The 17,096-nt window shown below is 33.2% G+C and overlaps 1 protein-coding gene across 5 annotated transcripts in view; it reads left to right on the forward strand.

Annotated features, from left to right (window-relative positions):
• The window catches only part of LOC145288909 (putative nuclear hormone receptor HR3), a 938,903-nt gene that overhangs the window by 649,365 nt on the left and 272,442 nt on the right, over window positions 1–17,096 (forward strand). For 3 of the 5 annotated variants that reach the window (XM_080136367.1, XM_080136368.1, XM_080136366.1), the window contains one exon: window positions 14,825–16,761. The exons of the other annotated variants lie outside the window; for them this stretch is intronic. In XM_080136367.1, the coding sequence (XP_079992493.1) occupies window positions 16,743–16,761 (19 nt within the window). In that variant the 5' untranslated portion in view covers window positions 14,825–16,742. The remainder of the gene's footprint in view (window positions 1–14,824; window positions 16,762–17,096) is intronic. 5 annotated transcript variants of the gene reach the window in all.

Consider the following 17,096-nt stretch of genomic DNA (forward strand, 5'->3'; position numbering starts at 1 on the left):
TATTAAAAGAGAAAGAAAAATTGCAGAAAATTTCAACTTGTCATAGTTATAATTTCCCATGAATTTCTTTAAATTTACTCCAGTTAAAATAGCAATTGTTTTTATGTAAAATGGAAATGAACAAACATTGGACATTTTTTCTGCTTCATAGTACACTTTGAACTTTAAGAATCTTGAAGAACAGTATCTTTTGGCAGAACACACCTGACACAAGTACAAAACAAAAACAGTGTTTAGTAATTTTATGAGTAAAATTCTAATACCATTAGGGTGTATGTTATCACTATCAATAACATCACAAGTCAACGTCTTCATTAGACAACAGCAAAAATTCACAAGTCGTATTTCTGTTATTTGTGAAACAGTCATGCAGAATGGAAAGTTAATATAATAAGCATTCCAATAGTGTTAAATATACGTGCCTTTATATGTTGAATATATTTATTAGTGATGGGATGATTCTAAAATTTTTCCTGATTCTGTTCTAAACTTCCGATTCCGATCCTTTTAAAATTTATAAATATTTAATTAGGTTTGTTTTTATGTAAATTTCCAAATTATTATATAAACCCCCAGGTAATTTCCGCATATATTTTTTCTCAAAAGTTTTCTTTGTAATTGATTGAGAATTGTAAGACAATAAGATTTATTTTGATTTAAAACAAAACCAGATTGTATCAGTTCATTGTTAGTGCACAACATGCTACTTGAAAGTTTTCATAAACAGTTGAAAATAGTCAACAATTGGTTGGCAAATTGAGAAAACGATGTAAGAACAAAATATTTAACAGTGTCACCTCCCATTGTTACAAACGAATTTCTAAATAATAAGGTTACTATTTGGGAAACCATTTTTAACATGGGGAGGACATGGGCTTTGTTAATGAAGTTAAAGTTTTATTTTTTTTCAAAATTTAGTGGGTTATTAAATTGATTTGCTTTGCCGCAAAACAAAAAAACAAAAACGATATGCAAATAATAATAAGCAGAACCTGTGGAAATTTCACAGGGGACTCTTTTATATGTAATATATTGATGTTGGCATTCTGTGGATGTTTAGTGTAAATCGAGATGCCCTGATATTATTGTAGTTTTTTTGTTAAAACTGCAAAGGTATTTATCTAAGCTAGCAGGGACGCCTGACATAGTCGGTCATATAATACACTTAAATATGATATTTTAATTCATGCAGATTTCATATATATTATTATGGAATCAATTTTCTATCGATTTTTATATATTATAAAGTTGTGATATACAAAATACATATCATATGACTTTGATGCATCAGCTTGAATCAAAACCAAAACTTATGAAAAAAATATATGTATATATCGTCAAGAGTGTGAGTTGATTTAATTTGAATAAAATAAAATATGCATCGAGTGTGCTTGAAAGACAAATCACAATGCAATAGTAGGAAAATAAACAAATATTTCAAATCCCCATTCCAAAATGAAATATTACTTTTATAGGTGATTACATGTGGAAAATCATAAAAAAAATTTGATGGAAAGAAAAGTAGTCATTTTAGTATTTCAAGTGGAAGATCAGTTTCAAATATAAATTTAACATAAAATAATCTGTAGTTTATTTTTGTCACACCAGGACGCCAGATTTCAATCTGCTATTTTGGTTTGCACAAAAAGTATGCCAAATTTCATCATCATAAAAACGAATTTCTACAGAAAAAAAAACTTATTTGTACATTTTTATCTAGCAAATAAACATAAAAGTACATATGAAAAGCCACGTTAATTATTTTTAAATCCAGCAACGGAGATGGAGTTGATGTTTTTCTTCTAAAACAAAACTAACATATTGATAAATCTCTGTGACATACCGGAAAAAATATTTCTTTCTAAAGAATAAAAATGAATAAAGTTTATTTTTACAAGAATCTTTATATATTTATCTAGCCAATAAACATAAAATTATGTACGAAAAACCATGTTTATTATTTTTTTTAATCCAACTCCTATTCTAATACACCTAAAAAGAAATACGATACTCTATGTAATGTATAAAGATTCTTGTAAATGTGATAAATATATAAAGATTCTTGTACAAATAAATTTTATTCACTTTTATTCATTAGAAAAAATATTTTCCTCGTATGCCACACAGAGATTTATCAAAAAAAGTTTTTGTTTTAGAAGCAAAACATCAACTTCAGCTCCATTGTTCGATTTTTTAAAAATAATAAACGTGGGTTTTCATAAGTACTTTTATGTTTATTTGCTAGATAAAAATGTAAAAATAAGTTGGGTTTTTTTTCTGTAGAAATTTTTGTTGACAAAATGAAATTTGACGCACTGGTGTACTTTTTGATGAACCAAAATGGCAGATTGAAATTTTGCGTGCTGGCATGCCCAAAAAGAATTACCCGATGATTGGTATGCAAAATAAGAAAACATTGTAGGGAGAGAATAATTAAGAAAGCCTGTTCCATGTCAAGAATGAGTTTCAACACAACAACAAACTATTTAGAAAATCATTCTTAACATTAGGAGGGATTTCTGTTAACTATTCTATACCTTCTCTCTTTGAAAGAATTTTCATTTTTTTTTTCACAATTATACACATTTCATTGATTATTAGATTGATTTTTGCTACTGTAAAAGAAAAATTACAGATACTGCTATTAATAATAATAAAAATAATAGCAGCAACATATATTAATCTCTTTAGCTAAATATCTCCCCACAAAATGGGATTCTACATTTTTAGATGATTATGTGGCAAAAAGAAACAAAAAACAAACAATTATTTTAAAATTTCATGTAGGAAAACTGTTTCACACATAAAATTAATGTAAATTGATACTCCTTTCCGGCCCATTCTTGCTTAATAGCTCAAAAATCGAAAATTAAACAAAATACTTGTACATCATAACATTTTTTGATCGATTATTAACATTTATTTATGTGTTTCTACTAGCATTTGTTTGATTTTCAATTTTGAGCAGTTATCAATGGTCCTTCCGCCGAAGTTATTGGGCAGCCATTTTTAAAATTCTAACTCAGAGGAGACACCAAGTTTGTTTTGAACCAAAAACACACTTTAAAAGAAATTTAAGCACAAATAAATTTATTCAAATATGTAGAAGATTCTTGCCTTTGGTAACATTTATTTGTTGCATATTTGTTTATCATTTCTTTTCTTTTTTTGTTAATTGCACTAATAAATGTCTCAATTCCATTCTTTTGGGGATATGTGTATAAGCTTAAATGCAGATATAATTTCCTTTTTAATTAACAAAATCTTCAGAGTGTTTTCTCTTTATGATTTTGATAAACTCATTGGAGATTTTCATCTAATTTTTTACTTACGCCATAAAACTTATTTCAGAAAAAGCTGATAACAGACACCGCCAATGTACAGCTGGTGCCAACGAAATTTAAAACCTTTTAATAATCAAGTGAACTCCCTCAGATGGGGGCATGTAGACATTTAGCGAATAGATGCAAAAAAGTTTATAAAAGTAATAGGCAAGTTATCTCTTGATAAATCACTCATAAAAAAAGTAAATTAAACTGTGAATCAGTGTAAATGAGATTTAGAACTTACTAGCAGGGCTACCCGGCGTTGCTCGGGACCAAACAATGAAAAAACAAAAGCAGATATTGAACATATGTTTTATTCTTAGGGGAGAGGAATCTTTCATCTCAAGTTTTAGCGTTACAAACAAACATTTGTCTTTTATATATATAGATAATGACAGGTTTTTTGGGGGCCCCCCTCGAAGATAACTGATCAGTTGACCAACTTCTAGTGGTCCGTTTGACGTGAAATTTCGATATTTGTCATCCGGGTAATGGGGCTTCGATATGCTACCAAATTTGTCAAGTTTGGTTCCGTCTTTCAAAAGTTTTAGCGTTACAAACAAACATACATACATACACACAGACGTTTGGCTTTTATATATATAGATTAAGATTATGTGGCCCTTCTCATTCTTATGTTGTAAATGAACAACTTCTTATAAAAAAAACAATTTGTGCTTGTTTCATTTTTTATTGTCAAAATAAAAAGTAAAAGAATCTGTTTGGAATCGGAAATTAGGCTATAATTTTTCCGATACCGATTCTGATACCCCAAAAAGTTTCGATTTTTCCAATTCCGAATAATCGTCCCAACACTAATATTTATACATCTGGTCAAAACTGTTTTTTTTTTTTTAAATTTTTAAATTTCGTAGGTTACATTTTAATTAAGACTAAATAGTGATATTCCAATTTATTGACTTTGTTTTCAAAATGTAAATGCAAATTTGTTTGTATCGAGTTGAATTTTGATGGATATTGCTGAAATTTCACAATCTATTTAACCCTAGATGACTAATTCTAGAATTTGATTTATATTTCTATGATTACTCAAAACAGTTACTACTAAGCTGAGTTAAAGATTTCAAAAGTGAAAAAAAGTTATGGATGTACATCAGTAAGTTTCATATAGATAATAGCTTCAGAAGTATTTTCATGTATATAATGTATATATTTCATCAGTTTTTTAATTGCCTATTTTTCTTTTAAAGCATGTGTTCTGCTAAATTCTGAATAAAAATATGAATATGCCGGCCTGAAATACTAAACTTCCAAACAGGTTTTCTTCTGACACCATACTGTCAACTGCTTGTAATAATAGCAGAGAGAGAGAGAGAGAGAGAGAAAGAGAAAGAGAGAGACAGAGAGAGAGAGGGCACTCCCTCCATCTTTTCTTTTCTCATTTTTTCTCTCTTACACTTTTTGCTCTTTTTTTTACTTTGTTTTCTCTATCTCTTTCTCACTTTTTTCTCTCTCGCTCTTTTTCTTCTTTCTCGTCTCATTTTTTAATAAATATTAACAATATTTTGAAAATATAAATAAGTTTGCCCTAGTGTGGAGGATTCAAATGATTTAAAGTCCTAAAATGTGCTCAGTTCTACTGATCAATCTGTTTAATTCGTCTTTTGCACACCGAATCATGGTACTGGTCTAAATCATTGAAACAGAATTTAATTTTTTTGTATTAAATTATTTAATAAATCTAAAAACATATTTTTATTCTGTTAAAAAATAAATTGTGCCTAATTTACATATTTAAAAAACGTTATCTGACTTATTTTAGAATATTCCTTAAGGTTTCTGTTTGATCCTTAATAACTTGTAATCTTTTGCACATCGAATCATGGGAATGGTACAAATCATTAAAAGGTGTCTAAGGAATATTGCTGTGGCCATGAAATTGGTTATACTAAGTTCAAACCCTTGTCGTTCCTTTGTGGTAATTTTTTATGCACTAATACTGTTGGAAAACATAAATTGCATCCTCTTCAATGATAGATAAAATAGCAACTAGTGATTCTGACTCACAGTAAATGACCTAAAAAGGGTCGATATATCATGAAATATAAACTAGATTGAATTTGGAGACATTAAAAATAATCTTTTGAGCTAATACCAAGCCAAAGCTTGAAAGGAAGTATGGGCTGGCACTGCAAAGGCTGCTTTGTCAAACTATTACATCTTTTGTGCAAAACTTTTTCTCAGGGGACAGGATACTTGTTTATAGGTGTGTGTGTGTTGGGGGGGGGGTAGATGAAAAAAATGGTTTTGGTAGGTAGGTAGGATTGAACCAGAAGCTAAAGTGGAAAATAAAGTGTGAAATAAACCTGACACATTATCCGCTAGGCCAGCAAGAGAGAGTAACAGAAACACATTTGAATTTATTTAAACATTAGAAACTGAATTGATAGATGTGCGTATATAGAAGCCAGAAATAATTGTAAGAGAGCAATAGCGACAGCTAAGACAGATTACACTGAAACCACCAGGAAACGCATTGAAGCACAGAAATTAGGAACACGTGATTTTTGGAAAATCTACAACAGTGTAGTAAATAATTTGCAGTCAACGATTCCCGACAAGGCAGATCTGCTTGCCAGTCGGTTTACCTCAAACTCCACACTGGGCCCGGCACACCACTCCCTCGCTGACTTTCGTTTGCGGACAGACGCCACACTAGACAATTTGAAAATCACCCCTTCTCAGGTGCATGGTATCATAAAAAATCTAGACACCTCAAAAGTATGTGGACCAGATCTCATCCCGGTTGTGCTAATAAAAAAATGCTCTGCTAAAATTGCTCCAGTTCTCTCCAAACTTTATAATAAATGCCTTAACGAATCTTGCTTTCCCGACTGCTGGAAAACCGCTTCTGTGGTACCAGTCTTCAAGAATTCTGGTGAAAGAACTGACCCACTAAATTATCGCCCCATTAGCCTCCTCCCACTTTTCGCCACAATATTTGAGTCCTTAGTTAATCAAGCTCTAGTCCAACACTTAACAGCTGCTAAACTCCTGACCGACAAACAATATGGATTCAGGCAAGCCTGTTCAACCGCAGATATCTTAACTGTAGTCTCTGAACGTATATACCGTTCATTGGACACAACAGGGGAGGGTAGAGCGGTAGCCCTTGATTTTTACAAAATTCTTGCTATTTCAGCCCGTCTTGTGTTCGTTCAGCTTTTTATAAAACTGAAACTAATTCAAAGCTAAGAACTGTTCCTGGCAATTGCACTGGGGGAACGTTCAGTAGCAATCAGCTTTGATCAATGTGGAGTCAAACTCCTTATATCAGACAATTGCTATTGGTCCCCCCCAACAACAACCAACCAAAGTTGAGTAAACAAACCCAAAAGCTGCTCCACAATAAAAGTTAACTCTGCTACTTCTATTTGACCTCATTAATGAAGTCAAATAAAAGTAGCAGAGTTAACTTTTATTGCAGGCACGTGTCAATTCTGTTTTTAATACTTAAATAAATAAATTCAAACATGTTTCAGTTGCTCTTTGTTGGCCGAGCGGGTAACGTGTCAGGTTTTTTGCACACTTTCTTTTCCACCTTTGCCTCAAGGCTTCGGGTTCGATCCTAACTACTTAACAAAACTGTTTTTTTTTTTTTAAGCCCCCCCCCTTCCCCAACACAAACACCCGGGCAACGATATTTTTAAAGAAGTTTTAACATTATTATTTTTTTAATATTTAAACAGGGTTCTTACTTCGCTTATTCTTTTGTTTTGATCCCACCTCCGCCAGCCCAACACGCACACCTCTAAACACTCGGGCAATGCCGGGTACCCCTGCTAGTCTTAAGTAAGAGAAAAATCCAAGTTGTCCTCGATGGTTGTACATCTAAACAATGTGATATAAATGCGGGAGTACCTCATGGATCTATCCTTGAACCTTTATTGTTCCTGATATTCATAAATGACCGCCCTGATAAAATTGTTTCAGAGATTGGTATATTTGCTGATGACACCACCCTCTATAACTGGCATGAGGGGAAAACAAATAAACACATATATAAGGAAATGGCAGAATCACTAGAGGATGACCTCCAATCTGTAGTGGAATGGGAACAAAAATGGATGGTCACATTCAATGCTGCCAAGACTAAGCTTGTTTCTTTCAATAACTACAAGAAACCTTTTCTACCACCAATAGCAATGGCTAAGAATACACTGCCTGAAAGTACTTTCTTTAAACTCCTCGGCCTAACGTTTACAGGGAACATGAACTGGACTATATACATTGAGAGCATTGCCAAGGCTGCTGCAAAGAAGGTGGGCTCTTTCTACCGTGCCAGAAAATTACTTACGCCTGAAAGTATCTTGTACCTCTATAAGGCCACCATTCGCCCATGTATGGAGTATTGCTGTCACGCTTGTCTCTCACTCCTGGACAGGGTTCAAAAGAGTCGCCAACCTGATCGGAACTGAACTGTCATCTAAGCTTCAGCCTCTGTCCCATCGACGAAATGTTTCGTCCCTCTGCCTGTTCTACAAATACTTTAATGGTGGGTGCTCTGACGAATTACAAGCACTTGTACCTCCTCGACGTGACTACCCCCGACGGACCTGACAAGCAGCCAAGTCTCACCCCTTTACAGTAGAGATCCTTATGTGTAAGAAAGCCTTTTACTCCAATAGTTTCTTTCCCAGAAGTGCAAGTCTTTGGAACTCTCTTCCGGGCTACTGCTTTCCCAACTGTACTGATATGCAGAAGTTCAAGTGTAATGTGAACAAACATCTTTTTACTCATTTGCCTTCATAATGCCCCCGCAAATTATGTCCCCAATAGTAGCCCCCTATTTCAAAGTGGCACTTGCCTTGTTTGGGGTGAAGATTGAAAAAAAAAAAAAATGAGGTCAAAAAGAAATACCGTAGTTCACTTTTACTGCGAGGCAGTTTTTTTTTTTTTTTTTTGGAGGGGGGGGGGTTGTTTACCCAACTTTGGCTGGTTTTGTTTCCCCAAGATGTTGGGGGGGGGACCAGCTCCCCATATAAAGGGGATTGTCTAAATTGAATAGCAATTGTTTGATATAAGGGGGTTTCCTCACATTGATCAAAAGCTGATTGCTTTCTGGACGTTCCCGGCACAATTGCAAGAATTTTGTAGAAATCGATGTAAATAAATCTAGACGCAATACGCGTTCACAAATCGTACATATTATGATTTAGACGGTATATAAAAAATTCTAAGACGTAGCATCAAGCAAGTTGTGGATGGCCTATACTCCTCCAGGGGCTTAAGGCTATGGATGAATGGGAACAATGTATATTTCACCCTGTATTTATACCAATCCTTTTTATTTATGGAGCTCGATGCATGTTAAATTTAACTACAGAGCATATACAAATACCAAGATGTTGTTCAGCTTATCATTTACCTACATTTATTTAATCAAACATGGATCTAATATTATAACACAATGCAAATATTCTTCGGATTTTTCTCAAATTTATGTGATCATGCCCAATTCTTTTTATTTTCTTTTTAAAGTTAAAAAAGTTCCTATTTTTCTGATGAGTCTGAGGAAAATATTAAAAATTGTAATAATAATTATGTAATTGTTTCTGTGCTATGAAACAGGTGCTTTTAAAAATTGAACGTTTTGATATTGAAAAAAGTAAATAGTAAGATGATCTTAGAATTTTGAATATAGCTGTTTTGTCATCTATGATATAAATCTCACCTGTTTAAATGTATGTTTATATGTATGTCTGCCTAAAACTTTTGACAGAGGCGACAGATTTTCACGAGATCAGTTATCACTTTGAAGCTCGACCCTTCAGATGACGAATATCGAAAAATTGGCTAAAAACATTAATTCCTTCACCCTCAATTGGGCACTTTTCTACAGGGAGGGGTCGCTTTTTTCACCAATATTTTTGAAAGTCAACCCCTCTTTTCAATTGATTAGCCTTAATTCGTCACTTCCGGTTTGGCGATGGGTGCAACAGCAAAGACATCACGTTTTTTTTTTTGCACACATTCTTTTCCTCCTTTGTGGTACGGGTTCAAGCCTGCCTGCCTACTACCACCTTTTTTTTTTTTTTTTTTTTTTTTTTGCGCTCAACACACACCTTCTATCACCCGGGAACCCAGGCTAGTCTATATATATAAAAGTGAAAATATTTGTGTGTGTGTCTCACAAAAACTTTCGACACGGGCCACGGATTTTCGCCAGATAGGTATCATTTTAAAGCTCCAACCTTCACCTGGGCCCTTTTCTATAAGGAGGGTGCCAAAAAAATCATTCCTTCATTTTCTCTGCTCCTGCTACTACGACAATGTCATGTTTGGCCTAGAAAACATTCGCGTTAGTTTAAACCACCTGCAAGTGTTTTTAAAGGTTTTATTTTATCCGTTATTAAGTGCATATCTCTTTGGCATAGGGGTAACGTGTCGGGCATTTTTTTCCGCCTTAGCCTCGATGCTTTTAATGTTTGTTCGCTGTTTTGCTTTGTTTTGGTTTTTCGAATTTTTCTTAACATCGTGTTTTTTTTTTTATAATATTAAAACAGGGTCACCCTCTCCTACATACACACTCCCAAACACCCGGGCAACACCTGGTACCCCCACTAGCCTAATATATAAAAAGCAAAATGGGCACGCGCGTTTGTGTATGTTCACGAAAGGCTTTTTGACTGGGGATTCTCATGTCAATTAGATTCCGGGAGAAGTTTTCTTACACTTCCTAGATCGTAATATCTCAGATTTGCAACCGGACATTGTTGTTGTTGTTTTTTTTTTTTTTTTTTTTTTTTTTTTATTGAGTTTTATAAAATTTCCTTCATTTCGAGTGTTTGTTTTTATTTTTTTTTTGTATAAATAAAGCAAAACTAATCGAAGCAAACGTAACTGTTTGGCCTTCTGGCCAAGTAATATCTGTTCTGTAATTGGTCCGTGGTCAGTGTAGTGGAAACCCTTCATACGGAGACAATTACTATTTATTTGGATACTGAGAGCTGGGTTTCCCCCACATTATAAACGACCTTGTGTCTAATCTGCTTTCGTGGATAAGACAATAAATACCATGACTGAAGTGAAAATCTTAACTGGCCCTCAGCCAGGTTTAAAAGCAACTTTCATTTCTGCGCCGACTCCTATGATTCTTAAGTTCAAATCATTGAATTCACTGTCCTCTTTGGCCTAATGGTTAGCGAGGAAAACTAATTACCTTACGTTTTTGAGTTCGATCCCACTTCTTTATCTTTAAAAAAAATTTTTTTTTTATTTCGTCCTTGTGCCAATATCCTCCACCCGGGCAAAAGTTAATTACCAACTCATTTAATTCCCTATCCTCTTTCTTTTTCCACATTCTTTTCCCCCTTCGCAGTACAGGTTCGAGCCTGCCGGCCTTCCTACTACCAATTTTTTTTGTTTTTGTTTAACACACACCTCCAAACACTAGGGCAATGCCGGGCACTCCCGCTAGTTTATTTATATATGTGATCGTCAAAAAGGATGTAACAATTTCTGATAAAATAGCATTATTATTGAAAAGAAAACTTATAAATTTTTATTTCATATATACCTGTTTGACAGATATGCAAGTTTTGTAAGACATAAGTCACCCCTACCTATATACCACCATTTTGTGCATACAACTCAATAGTTTATAATGTGCTCAATCCACGCTCCTTGCTGCTGAATCACTATGACTACTCACATATTCATGTTTGTAATGATCTTTCAAACCTTATCGCACAGTCACATTATTTTCTATCTTGACCGACCATAGCCGATCATTGTGATTTTCAATTTTATCCTGTACACGTCTTGTCTCTTTAAATTTGTGCAGGATGCATTTTATTGTGGATCACACACGTACGTACACTCACATTCATGTACATACACACACGCTAACGTACGCGCACAAGGACGACGTCACTTCCTTTCAAAGGAAATACACACATGTGCAAAACACCAGCGGAAACACCTATAAAAGAAAGAGCAACAAGCGGCTTCTTCCTTTTTAGGACCAGCTTTCGAGCTGGTCGGTCTACGGACCGACCGCGTACCTCACGCCATTTACTACTATGTGGGACAAAAAGCTAACAGACCGTACGTAGACTTTATACACTTTCTCTCTCCATGAACTGGATGGACATTCTCACTCTTTCTCTCTCTATCTACTGCTGGTCCCTGAGAACACCTTCGCGTAGCTGACTGCTAACTGACGTCAACCCTCTATCCTTTTCTTTGTCTACACGATGGACCGCCATTTCTCGTTCTATTACATTACTCACTTCTCTTCCCATGCGCGAACAAACGATAGTGACCCGAACTTGAGATGAACATACATTTCCTTTTCTTTCTACAACATCAGTCCCGCAACGAACGATGGTTACACCCGCGCGGACATGAACACATGTTATATCTAAAACAGTAAATAATTTCAACAGTAAATAAACGACGTTTATCTTATCCATCAATTGAGTTTTTGTTTCCTTCAATTCCATTCGTTTCATTATTTTTCTTGTGGCGAGATAGGGTATTTTTATATCCTGGTCCGCAACAGTGATTAGTAAAAAATGATGCAGAAATAATTAACATAAAAATATACTTAAACGTATTCACTTTCAATTTCAACCTCCGTGACGAAGATCCAAATATTGAAAATCCATCTAATATCACAGTAACATTTATTTGTTTAATGTTCTATTTTTAAGAGAATATTTAGATTCCAAAGATGTGACCATCTCACGTCGGCCACTTTCTTGTTTTTACGTAACACTTGACATTATGAATAACCATTTTAAAACAAGTTAAAACACTAAAAACTTATCCAGCAAGAGTAACTTATTTTACTTTTGATAACTTTAATTTACTAGAATACTTGTTTTTGATAGTATTTTTGTTTTTTCTAGGTAAAGAAATTCCAAAAATTTCTTTTAAAACTTGTTTTTCTTAAATGAATTATTTGGAACACTTTCTGCTTTGACATCGACTTCTCCACTGGAACTGAATTTTAGTACCTAATGTTCACTATAACCTTAAAGCAATAATTTAATATTTGAAAAAAAGAAAAAGATCATTTTCAAGGTCACAGTTTAAAAAATCTGTTCCAGTGAGAGAGGGAGAGAACGAAGAGGGGTTGGCGTATTCGCCTGTTTTCATTCTGAACTGACTAGTTTGTTGATGTTGTCGGCAACTTTTCATTCATCAAAATTAAATGATTCAAGAAACCAAATAAGCAACTTCTACTGTCGTTTTAAGTTTCATTTTCGTTCCTATTTTTTTAAAAGAGTTATCAAGAGACTTCGCTTAAGTTCTTCTTTTTACGGAGCAGAAACATGTTATTAAGTACTCGTGCTCCTACTTAACGCGGACCGACTGCTTCTACCCAGCGTTGCCTGGGAGTCTATTTTTGTTTCGCTTTTTCATTTAACATTTTACTTATCCATTTTCGTTTTTTCTTCATTTAATTTTATTTTACATAGGATTTCGAGACTTAAATTTAATTTTTTTTTTTTTACATAGGCATCACCACATTATCAAGGCCAAGAGGCCACTCAAGGATAAGGGTTAAAGAGTGTACAGTAGAAATTGGACAATATAGTAATCATTAGTAATGAAAATTTGGTAAATTTGATAACTTATATGGAACGGCTCATCAAGAACGTATTTACGTTAGACTTGAAGACAACCATATTGTAGTCAGCCGGAAAGCAGTATCGTTTGGTTATTAAATTATTGATTAAGCCAACTTGTTATAAAATGTTGGTACTAGTGCATTTATTGATCCGTGTTGAAATAATAACGTAATTATTTAAAGTCATTCTTAACATGGGGAGGGGAAGGTGTTTTGTACCTATTCTATACTTTAACATTACAATTGAATAAAAAAAAAAACATCATAAAACTTTAATTAAAAATAGCGCGGAGCAGTAAGTGCAGTCAGTGCACTCACTAGCACCGAAATTTTTAATGTAATCTAGATTTATAAAATTATTAGGTATAAAATAGTTCAAAATTTCCAATTTTAATACATTTGCTAATAATTTAAAACCTAGTTTAAATGATTTTCTAACCACACACACAGTTGTTTTTAAAAAGCTCCAAATTCCTTTCAAATTTCGAAGAGTATCAAGTATTTTTTGGGGGGTTTGTATCACTGTACACTGATTCGAAAAAGTTGTCAAGAAACAAATTTTTTTTTTTAACTATCAACAAAAGATTAAAATGACTCGGGTGTTTGCGAATAAACTGAGATGTATTATAGAGGTTTGATTTCGTAATTGCATTTTTAAAATGTTTATATTTCAATATTAGATTGGCAGATCAAACTTATTAATTTATTGAATTCTTAGGTGAAAGTACAGAAGAAAACGTCACCCTATTTTAAGAATGGCTTTCTATTTCAGATCGATCCGTAAGCTGCAGATAATTTAGAAAGCCATTCTTAAGATGGAAGTTATGGCTTTAACTATTCTGTACAATCATCCAACAATTTAATAATTAATAAATAAATTAGTACGAAACTTATCAAACTAGAAAGTATAAGCTACACAAAACGGAGAAGCCTTTAATATCAGTAACTAATCGAACACCTTTTGCTGCTGACTTTAAACCGAGTACTACTCAACTGTTTTGCAAATAGATTTTTTTTTAAATCACACAAATACAAACACGCCAGAAGTTGTCACAATTTTATTTAATACGAAGTTATCATTTCATAATTGATTAATGCCAATGATGATGATACCTTATTTTTATTCAATATTGCTACAACTCATAAAAGTATTATAATAGAAAAAATATTTTAGAAATATTCATCCAAACTTTCTCGATGATAAATATCTTTTCTTTTTTTTTTTTTCAGCCAGGAAAATCAAAATGACTTTCCGTTATTTGCTAGTGTTAATTTAAAAAAAAAAAAAAAAAAAAAAAAAAAAAAAAAAAAAAAAAAAATTTCAAATGTCTCCTTCCTCCCCCAGGTATTTTTTATAATTTAATTTAAAGGTTACTCTCTATCTTTGGGGAAAAATCATGTTTGTGTGGTTGGTTAGATATTTACAGAATCGAGACCAACTTATAAATGCATTTTCGGTTGAAATTTCGAACCTACTCATGGCGAACGAATGTGACGTCAGCGCTTAAGGCCGGTGATTATATAAAAAACTGAGTTGATTAATCAAAACAATTTTTTTAATAGATTTTAAAACAAATTAATTAAAACAAAGATATTTAGTTTATTAATGAATATAATAACAAAAAATACAGATATTTGAAAAAACAAGACTCAAATTGTAAATTTGCAATAAAAAGTTGCTTTTTTTTTTTTTCAAATCCATTTATAAAATCTTTGACATTCATTAAAAAAAAATAATAATAATAAAATAAAAGAATTATAAAATATTTTATCGTCCTCAAAATTACTATTTACCTGCCTTAGTAAGTTCGGACACTTTTTCAGAATATAGTTGGAAACAATTTATTTCAAAGTTATTAAAACAAATTGCTTTTTTTTCTTTTTTTTTTTTATATAGGCATCATCACTTATCAAGGCCAAGATGCCACTCGAGGATAAAGGTTAAAGAGTGTACAGTAGAAATTGGACAATATAGTAATCGTTAGTAATGGAAATTCGATGGAGTTATTTTTATAAAGAAAAAAATTATTATTCACCTCAATATCAGCCTCAATTTGCTGACGTCACATTCTACTGCCATGGGTAGGTTCGAAATTTCGATGTTATCAAAAAAAAATCTTACGAACTTCTAGAATATATTTTATTTTCTAATTACTTCAGTCTTTTGTGAAAATTAAAACATTTTGCTAAATAAATCGAACTGGTCGTTAATAATCGCACGCATCAGAAACCAACCGAAAAAAAATCACTAGGCATGCCCAGGACTCGTTGAATCGCAACCACTACCACTATATATTCTACTTACTGAAGGGGAGATACTTGTTATTTTGATATCTAATTTACATACTTATTTGCAGTGTGTACAGCCACATGTATGTAAATTATATGACCACGTTAAAAGGTAGAAAGTCATTTTTTCACTAAATGAGAAACACTAAGAAATATTAAGAGGGTGGTGAGGGAAGGACGACATCGCTAAAGGAGAGATGAGTGGAGTGACTTATTCAGTTAATCACGGCTAATTAGACCAAGAAAAACAATGATTTTTAAACATAACTTAATTCTGAGAACTAAGTCATATTTTAACATGCATTTTTGTTAAAGTATGTAGTGTTTTTTGTCTTATGGAAACGAACGAAATCATATTTTGTATGAAAGAGGAACGTAATTTTTATTCGTCGTGTTCCACGTCACATGATTAAAAAATACCCAAGTTTTGTCTTTAAATACCTTTTTGCAACGTTTAGTGATTTTTATTTCCTATAACTATTTTCTTAATTCATTTGATAAAATCAAGAATTTCACGAGATAATTAAAAAAATATTTAGCTTCATTTAAATCTCTAAATATTCAATATTGTAGAAGATTAAAAAAAAAAAACCGCAAATAAATTCTTTTACAGTAACATAGAATTTGCTTTTCGTGAAACAGAAAATAAAAACATTTTCAAAACAAACCCTTTTTGATCTGAAGTTGATTTATGACGCATAATGCGAGTGTATAGTAGATCTGCTAGTAAACAATTAAGCATAATTAAAAGCAAATTATGAATGGACTCGTATTTATATTTGTCTTAACTTCCCTGAAAAAGTCGAGTGGACGAAGAACTACTTTTTATTGGTATAACGTTATTTTGCTATATTCCTGGCCACTTTTTCCTCCCTTGGTTACCTAAGTATGGGTAGGTAGATGAGCCGCAGCAAATTGTAATATTGTGTTATGGCAAGAGTTAGAGTAGTACTAGTAGCAGCAGCTGCTACTTCTACGTCTTTTTCTCCTTCCTTTTTTTTCTTGTTGAAAAATGGATGAATTTGGAGTAGGAGTAAAACTTGCGTTTATTGCGGTGGGAGTAGTAGAATTGAACGTTGGAGTCGTGGTAGCAATGATAGTAGCTGTAGGAGTAGAACTCAACGACTAGGTAGTAGGAGAAGTAGAGAGGAGGACATTTTAAAAAAGTGCATATCCATACGCCATCGCTGGTTCGGTCTACAATATAGGTCACTCTTTAAACACCCTTTTACACCTGCTTAAATTATCAAAATTGCCTGTAAAATTACCAGAGTCCATATTTCGGCCCCAAAAACATATTTTTTACAATGCTTTTAGCTAAATTATTCTAAGGCGATGTTTTTATCTCGCCGAATAGGGTGAGGTCGAACAAGGGTAATGTATGCTAAGTTATGTTAATGTAATGTCTGTGACCTACACATGTAAATCAGCCTGCTCTGGTTTTATTTTTATCTCTTTGTTGGATGCTCTAGTTTTTGGTTTGTTTTGAGTGATTGGGAAGACTTACTGAATGTTGTGGTGAAAGGATGTCAAGTAACATGAAAGGTAGGTACTGTTGATGATTTCATATTTTGGTTTAAAAGTCGTATCTTGACCAACAAGTTGGCTAGATCGTGATTGCATACGTGTTGGGGGAGAAAATGGCGCTAAATCTATCTATTATGTATGTGTGTGCGTTGCGTGCATCCACCTATGTATATATATATATACACACACATGTATATTGATACAGAGGTAGGGACACACCTACCTACCCACTCTCCTCCGATTAATGCCTCTCTATTATACACACGCAGCTGGACTGTACAGTCGTGGTAAACGCCAATGTAGTTGTTGTCATTATAAAATAAGATGTTGACCATGACAGACCCTCACTACTC

The sequence above is a fragment of the Euprymna scolopes genome, chromosome 2 (genome assembly GCF_053919585.1).
Source record: "Euprymna scolopes isolate OS-2025 chromosome 2, ASM5391958v1, whole genome shotgun sequence".
Classification (NCBI taxonomy): Eukaryota; Metazoa; Mollusca; class Cephalopoda; order Sepiida; family Sepiolidae; genus Euprymna; species Euprymna scolopes.